Source organism: Silene latifolia, chromosome Y (genome assembly GCF_048544455.1).
Source record: "Silene latifolia isolate original U9 population chromosome Y, ASM4854445v1, whole genome shotgun sequence".
NCBI classification, from domain to species: Eukaryota; Viridiplantae; Streptophyta; class Magnoliopsida; order Caryophyllales; family Caryophyllaceae; genus Silene; species Silene latifolia.
Genome location: NC_133538.1, coordinates 391,980,331 through 391,989,335, shown reverse-complemented (window position 1 = coordinate 391,989,335; position 9,005 = coordinate 391,980,331). Strand labels below are relative to the sequence as shown.

General features: G+C 44.7%; 1 protein-coding gene across 1 annotated transcript; it reads left to right on the top strand.

The window, feature by feature from the left end:
* The first annotated feature begins 1,932 nt into the window (after positions 1–1,932).
* On the top strand, positions 1,933–3,367 carry LOC141632081 (uncharacterized). Its single transcript, XM_074444663.1, has 3 exons — positions 1,933–2,123; positions 2,271–3,017; positions 3,103–3,367. The coding sequence occupies exons 1-3, from the start codon at positions 1,933–1,935 to the stop codon at positions 3,365–3,367; spliced, it is 1,203 nt and encodes a 400-aa protein (XP_074300764.1).
* The last annotated feature ends 5,638 nt before the right edge of the window (positions 3,368–9,005 follow it).

The window sequence follows — 9,005 nt, the reverse complement described above, 5'->3', positions numbered from 1 at the left end:
GGACAAAACGAACGAAAGTAGCCAATTAGGGGCAAAATGCAATATTAACAGTATGAAAGTACATAGAAATATGTGTTAAAATACACTAAAAAGACTATATAAAATCCACGTATCAAACCTAGACATTCAAGTGATAGAAAGGCCACGTTTGAATTAAGTAACAAGCAGCCAGCAGGAACGTTGAAGTGGTCAGCAATAGCTTTGACAAAGTCAGCAACCACTTCCTATTTCATAGGAAGTGGAGCGTATGGTTGAGCATATGTAGCGAGCACGTGCACTAATTCAAAGGAGGGCTATAAAAGAGCAACGAACATCAGATTCAAGGGCATTCATCATTAACTCCACTCGAAGAAATATCATTCACCACCTGCAATAATTAATATCATTAACACACTTAGAAATTTATACATCGTTCGTATCATTTGTACTTAGTCATTTGGATATCACTGCTGTACCTCCTGATCGTTCCAGCTAGGTTCACCGTCGAATACTATTATTACTAGTGGATCATTGATGGGATACCATTCCCCCCGCGGTTTTTCCCACATTTTGGGTTTCCCGCGTCACCATTTCGCTTGTGTCGTTTGTCTCTCTTTCTTATCATTTGTTTCTCTTTCGTACTTGTTGTTTATATTCGTTCTCGCTATGTTCTTTCTACCGATCTACTTAAGTCTTTAATATCGTATTTTAATTGGAATAGCCGCATTGACTCACAAATCTTTGGTCGGTAAATTCTTACCAAAACAATTTGGCGCCCACCGTGGGGCATTGTGGTTAAATCTTGGTTAAAATACCTTTTTGCAAAATATCATAACATCTCAATAGTTGGTAATGTCAGGATCTAATCAGTACGCATTAGATTCGATGAGTACATCAGTGCAAACTCCAGTAGTAGGGGCGACGCCAGCAACCTCCTGTGTTCCAACAACGGCGGTCCCTACCACCAGAGTGACTGCAGGCTAGGCTCAGCCCCAAGTATCAGCAAAGCCTCCTTACTCTCCCAAAATCACAGATCTGGGAGCAGGGAAGGCTGGCAAATTACCAGTTATTAATCCTGTGCGAAAGCCTAATAAGGATGGGAGTCCGCAGCGCCGAGGATCACCAGGACACCTGATAGGAGCCCGTCTCCCAGGAGCATCACAACCGGATCCGGTACAGCAGTTGCTCCAAGGGATGACATCCTTGCAGCAGGCGGTGATAGGGTTACAAAGGGACAACCAGTCCTTACAGGAGAAGATAGATGCAGTGTCACCCCTGGGAACGCCCCAGCAGATGGCTAGGTCAACACTCGACCAGGGGAATGCCAGGGAGTACTCAGGGAGGCTAATGCCGCAAAATCTAGTAACCAGGCTCGATATGGATATGCTGCCACCATGGGTAACCACACCACCCGAGCAAGTGTATCCAGCAGGAACGGTGGCCACCCAGGGTACGATCCAACCACCAGGGGTCCCACCACCACCAAGGATGCCGCAAACGTACCCTATGGTACTCAATCTTGTGGGATTAAGGGCATTGACTCCAGATCCCATATCAAGAACCAGCAGTACGCCATTGGTACCGGGAAGCAATCCAGGGGAACATTCAGCAGGAAACGTATATCCCGGGATGTGCTCCTATATGCCATATACTCCAAATAGTCAGTTTAGGCCTATTGTGAACTCAACACCATTACCTGGAAGCTACATGGTACCTCCTTACATGCCAGGAGGAACACCAAATCCATATAGAATCTACTCAGTACCCCACTACCAGGGTATAGGGGTAGGATGCCATGTAGAATAACAGTTGCAGGATATCAAGTCCTTACTCAGCAAGGTTCCAGGGTTACCACGTCCCATGGAGGTAGCAACCCCGAAGTGCTATGCGGATTCCCCCTTCGTGGACAGCATTGCCCTTGTCAGCATGCCAAAGGGGTTCACCACACCAACAATGACGTTGTATGATGGAACAGAGGATCCGCTGGACCACATCAACCAGTACAAACAGAAAATGATGGTGGTTGCAGCAACAGGGCCTGAAAAGGAGGCATGTATGTGCAAAGGATTCGCTTCCACCTTGTTAGGAGCCGTACTCCAGTGGTTCGTTAACCTTCCCAACAAGTCTATTTCCAGCTTCGCAGGGTTAGTGAATGTTTTCAATCAGCAGTTCACAAGCAGTCGCAAGCCATAAAAATTATCCAGTGATCTATACCGGATCGTCCAGAGGTTCGAGGAGTCCACTAGGGATTATCTTGCCAGATTCAATGTGGAAAAAATATATATCCCTAGGTGCGACCCTACAACGGCATTCAACGCCTTCAGAAGGGGACTGCATCGTGACTCTGATTTGTACAAGGATCTCACCAAGCATCCATGTGCCACCTTTAAGGAAGTCAAGCAAATGGTAGAGGCTACTTATCGCCTAGAGGAGGATGAGGATAGAAGGGACCTATATGGAATAGAGTCGTCCAGCAGAAAAATCATAACTGAGAGAAAGAATGAAAGAGTCAAACCCTACAACAAGAACACAGTGAACAAAGTCTCAGGAGAAATAGAGAGCACCGAGGCTCCACCTAAGCTCAGCGAGTATGGGTTCACCACTGGACTTGCTGGGGTAATGAAGGCAATCAGGGAGCTAGGGCAGAGGGTCAGGCGGCCCAAGAAACCTATTCCCAGGGAGAACGACAGAAGAGATGCCAGCAAAAGGTGTGAATACCACAACGATATTGGCCACAATACAGAAGATTGTGTGGTACTACGAAAGAAAGTGAAGCACCTCTACAGTGCTGAAAGATTGGATCACCTGCTCCCGAAGGGGGCGAAATCTGGAAAGTTTAATACTACTGACCAGGCCCAACCATCTCCACCTCCACCTTACTCAAAGGTAACGAATGTCATCACAGGGGGGTCGGAGATATGTGTCTCACTTATTCAGCAACAAAGCGCCATGCAACCGAGACTAAAGAAGATAAACAAGAGTTCCCCCTCAGGGTCAGCATACAGGATCTACCAGCAATCTCATTCGACGAGGCAGACGTACCTGATGAGGCAGAACACCACCATGACGCCTTGATCATTACCCTTTCTATAGGGAATTGCCTTGTTAAAAAGATATTGGTAGATACAGGAAGCTCTGTGAATCTGATAATGCTGGAAACATTGAAGATGGGTTTAGCGAGAAAGACATGGTGAAGAAGGCAGGACCCTTGGTAGGTTTCAGTGGAGAAACCAAACAGTCCCTTGGAGAAATAGTGGTACCTACCTTTGCAGGGAGTATGAACAAACATGTACGGTACTTGGTCATTGATGGTCCGTCAACTTATAACGTGATACTTGACAGGCCTTGGATCCATGAAATAAAAGCGGTACCATCAACGTACCACTAGAGCCTGAAGTTCCCTACACCCTGGGGGGTACAGGAGATACGGGGAGATAAAAATGAAGCTCGGGATTGCTACAAGAACGCTCTGAAACCCACCGCAGCTGGTCCAGAATAGCAATTACAAAAATTGTGCGTCTAGAGGGAGTATATCGCACCTCCCCGGGAAGAACTCGACGAATTAAACCTGGACCCACAGTTTCCAGCAAGAACAGTGCTGGTGGGAGCTGATTGTGCAGACCCCAGCTTTCCTTCAGTCCAGCAGAAAAGGCGGAAATTTGCTCTTGAAAGGAACGAGGTGATAAACCAGGAGGTAGACCCAGAATGGCTCTCGAATGTTGTGGTTGTACCCAAGAAGAACAACAAGTGGAGAGTATGTGTCGATTTCACAGATCTTAACAAAGCTTGCCCAAAAGACCCGTTCCCTCTGTCGTACATTGATTCCATGGTAGACGCTACAACCGGACATGAGCTGCTTACCTTCCTTGACACCTGGAGTGGGTACAACCAGATAAAAATAGACCCTAAGGATCAGGAGAAAACAGCCTTCAGATCTGACAGAGGCTTGTACTGCTACAATGTGATGCCCTTTGGCCTCAAGAATGCTGGTTCCACCTATCAGCGCCTGGTGAACATATTATTTAAGGAAGAGATAGGGAGAACAATGGAAGTTTACATTGACGATATAGTAGTCAAATCCGAGAAGGCAGAACAACATATGTCCCACCTGAAGAATACCTTCTCGATCCTCAGAAATTACCATATGAAGCTGAACTCCCTGAAATGCACTTTTGGAGTCTCCTCTGGGAAATTTCTAGGGTACTTGGTGACGCAAAGAGGCATAAAGGCCTGCACGGAGCAAATCAAAGCAGTACTTCAGTTAGAATCTCCTCAGAAACCAAAGGACGTACAGAGGCTCACAGGTCGGGTAGCAGCCCTAAACCGGTTCATATTAAGGTCCTCATACAGGTATCGATTGTTCTATGACATCCTGAGGAAGAGCCATAAGTTTGAGTGGACGCAGGAGCAAGAAAAGGCGTTTAGGGAGCTCAAGCAGTACCTAAGCACCCATCCTCTTCTCTCCAAGCCAGAACAGGGAGAACCGCTGTACTTGTATCTATCAGTGACAGAGGCCGCTGTAAGCGCTGTACTGGTACAAGAGCACGAAGAAATGCAGAAACTAGTATACTATATAAGCAAGTCTCTATTACCTACAGAGACCAGGTATACATCTCTAGAAAAACTCATTTTAGCACTTGTTACTGCTTCGTACAAATTGCGTCCCTATTTTGAGTCACATACAATTTCAGTCGTGACCAACTACCCCCTGAAAACCATAATGAGGAAACCCGAACTGTGAGGGAGAATGGTTAAGTGGTCTGTCCACCTGAGTGGGTACGACCAGGAATTTGAACCCCGAACAGCCATAAAGTCTCAAGCCCTAGCTGACTTTGTGTCAGACTTTAGTCCCACCCTTCAAGAACAAGCCGACAATGAAATCTTCACCCTAAGTGAGGCTAAAGGGGAGCAGGTTTGGGAGTTACATGTTAATGGGGCATCCAATACGAAGGGGGCAGGGGTAGGACTGGTCCTGAAATCACCTCAGGGGGAACAAATAATACAGGCAGTGTGGTGTGAGTTCAAAGCAACGAATAACAAGCCTGAATACGAGGTCCTAATCTTAAGACTCCAATTAGCCTTAGAATTGCAAATCAGCCGCATCGAAGTGTATAGTGACTCAAAACTGATCATAAACCATGTGAATAATGTATACACGGCCAGGGATCCTAAAATGATAGCCTACCTGGAAGTGGCGAAGGAGCTCAAACTCCGCTTTGCCTCCTTCCACATCCAGCAGATACCAAGGGATCAGAATGTTGAAGCGGATGCTCTTGCCACCCTGGGAGCAGCCTTCACTCCAGGGGCAGTGGGTACTATACAATTCATACATGTCATGAAACCTGCCATACGTCAGATTGAACAGCAGAACGCAAGTAAGCATACGAAGCAGGGATACTGTGTACTGCCACACCCCAGGAAGAGATTGATGATTGGTGCAAGCCTTACATTAGTTGGCTACGTGATGAGGTATTACCACCTGACCAGAAAGACACCTGGAGCTTCAAAATGAAATCCTCCAGATTCGTACTCATTGATGGTATCCTATTTAGGAAGTTCTTGGCAGGACCCTAACTGAGGTTCTTAAGCATACATTAGGCACAGGCAGTAATGTGTGATATCCACAGTGGTGATTGTGGAAATCACATAGGGGGTAGGAGCCTGTCCAACAAGACACTAAGGCAGGGTTACTTCTGGCCTACTGTTTTGTGTGAATTTTGTGCAAGGCTAAATCAGGTCAGAGTAGATTTAGGTAGGGTTAACTAGCTCTAGTTTGTCCGTAGGTGAGGTCGTCAAGGTGGAATATGGAGATGTAAATACAATAAATATAACAATAAAAGGACAAATAATTTTGTATGTGGAAAACCCTTCCATGGGGAAAAACCACGGGCACAAAGCCAGGAGAGGATTTCACAATTGTATTACGTATTTAGCACAATGGGACGCAATTATCTAAGAGTTGTATAAGAATATTGTATGCTATATCTTGTCTTGTGTTTTCGTCCTTAAAATGATTCCCAAACATTCTTTATATAGTCACCAGTTGAACGGCTATTTGATCTTGGTATTAATGCAGAATATATTACTTAATTGCCTGCAATAATTCTCAATATTACGTCCTTCATTTCTGCTTTAATTGCGAGATCTTCCTATTTAATGTTGCGTATGTATTCCTCTTGTAATTTGATTTCCTGGTCTAATATCGTCCTGAATTTTGACCGTTGTCCTCTCCATGGCATGGCGCCTGTCTTCATGTCTCCTGACAGCCTGACATCCTGGCACCCTAATAGTCAGGCTAAGGTAAGGCATTGATCAGGGAGGTCTGCGGATTTCCAGGCCTAACAGTTGCCCCTTATCTCCTTATTTTTGATGTGTCAGGACAAAAATTTAGGAGATAACTTCAATCTTTGGAAAATTACTCAAGGGTTGGATTGTGCCTAATCAGCTCCTGTAACGGCTCTTTTTCTCAGTTCACGACGCGTGTATTTTTACTGCAACCTCTTCAATGATTATCCATCCAACTTGCGGTTCAAACCCTAATTTTATCTGCTATAAATACTCCTTTACTTCATTAAGTTAATCTCCATCAGAAAAATCTGCTTTGCTCTCTCTTAATAATCTTCTTCTTCAATCTTCCTTAACTTCCAGTTTTTTAATCTTCAATTAATTTTTGTAATCTTTCAATAATGACTGCAAAAAAAGAAATCTACCAGGGTTGTGACTCCTGGGACTCCACCTTCCCAAAATCCTGAGGAAACCTCTTTTGAAAACTTGCCTTCCTCTTCTGTTGCTCAACCTTCTGTGTTTGATAATCCAAGTGATTCTTCTTTGGAGATGATCTCAATTTTTCATGGTGATTTCCAATTTAAGCCCACGAAGGCCTTGATAGATGACCAGTCTCTCTGAAATCGTTTGAAGCCTGAGTTTGAAAAGGTACTGAAGGATAAGGGGATCATTCCTGCTGATTCTGAAGTTTGGATCCCTGAGAATTCTCCTATCAGGGCTGACTGGGCGTGTCCTGGTTGGTTCTGTATTCATGACTGGGCCTTCAGGGCAGGTTGTAAGCTTCCCTTTTTCCCTCTTAGGGTTGAGGTTATTAAGGACATTGGTGTTACTTCTTATCAGTTGATGCCCATGGTGTGGAAGGTGGTCTGTTCTGTTGAGTACCTTTGTAAAAAGCACAATATCTCATTTTCTCTTGGTGATCTGAAAGCCTGCTATGCTGTCAAAACCAATAGTTCTGGTCGTAGAAGTTTTAAGGTCAGGGCTTCTACTACTCCCCTTCTGAGTAATCTGGATAGTGGCTATGACAAGAACTGGGCTGCTGGATACATGTTTGTCAGGACCAATTCTGTGGGTCCTGATCTGGCATATCAAAATTACGAAGCTTGTGTTGCTGGTGAGTTTTTTAACTTTTCTTTTATCCTTCATGTTTTATTCGTTAGTAAAAAATAAAATAAAATTTATATTGAATCATACCTCTTATGTGTGCAGTTGATGATTGGGTTACTGAAACTGAGTATCCCACTACAAATATTTTTGCTTTCCTTGATATTCCTCCTTTGGAGAGGTCTTGGCCTCTTTGTTGCGGGGCTAGCCCTCTTCCTCGTTGTCTGAAGGCTGATGGTACTGCCAGGGTGGCTAAATCTTCAAGGGCTCTTAGTGCTTCCACTTCAGGCAGTAAGTCTATCTTATTTCCTTTTTTGCTTCTTACTCTAGCTTTATGGTGATGTTTAGTTTATATTGCTAATGTAGTGTTTCGTGTTGTAGCTACCAGGTCATCTACTCGCCTTGCCAGATTTGGTATGGCTGACCTCTCAGCCAGGTTGGCTAAGATCAAGGAGGAAGGCTCTCATGAAAGTGGAGATGCTGAGCCCGTTATTGATTTAACCGAACTGCATGATGCTTCCAAGGTCACTACCGTTCCTGCTGCCTCTACTGAAACAAGTTCAGCAGCCCAGAAAAGAAAAATTGAAGATGTTGATGTATCTGCCCCAGTCAGGGAAGTGAAAGCCAGGGTGGATAATATAGAGGCTGCTAGGGTGAAGATCAGGGATTATGCTGCTTCCAAGTCAGATGTCATGCTCACCCTTGACCCTGTTGAGACTGCTACCCAGGCGGTTGCTTCAGTGGATCACTCAGTCAGCTTTTTGGCAGGTGCCTTGGCTGTTGTGAGGGAGGTACGCTATTTTTATCGTTATGTGTATTTTGTTTGGATATTTTTATTATTGGGGTATAATATTCATATTATTTTTTCTGTTTTTGGTTAGGGCGTTGCGGCATGTCTCCATAATGCCTATCAGGCTACGTCTTTGGTAGCTAGGATTGACCTGATGAGATCAGATTATGATAGGCTGAAATCTGAACTAGACTTTATACGGGCTGATCTAGCTGCTAAGGCTGGTGACTTGGTGAGGGTGCAGGCTGAGAAGGATGCTGCTAAGGCTGAGGCAGATTCAAGTAAGCGACTCTTGCAGGAGGCCTTAGACATGAGTGAAGATCTCGCCTAGGAGAGGGATGATTTGGGGTTTAAGCTTGATGATGCCTCCCTTTATTTCTATATTAAGGGGAAGGTTGCTGCTATGTCAGAGCCTGTTGAGGCCAGGGCAAATTGGAACCCTGAAGCTGAGATGGCTTTTCTGCTTCGAAGTATCCTGACCTGCATAACATGGGAAATGAACAGAGGTTGACTCTCCAGGGGAGCAAGATGTTGATGCTGATCCGGCTAAGAGTGGGAGTGGTGGTGTTATTTCCAAGGAGAAGCAGTAATTTTCTTTTTTCCTATTTGATATTTGGCCCATCTAGGGGGGATGTCCCTGGACAAACAATTTTATTTTCTGTCTCTATTCAGGTCAAGGAGACTATCCCTGGCCTCTATGAATATTTTGGTGCCTTTGCCCCAGGGGGTAAGGGTTTTATTAATATAATCATGGTGGCCTTCTTTGGCTGGTTTTGCTTTATTTGGCTTTGTTTGATCCTATGGCTTTTGCTTTTCCAATCCTTTTGGACCTGTCAAAATATTTGTT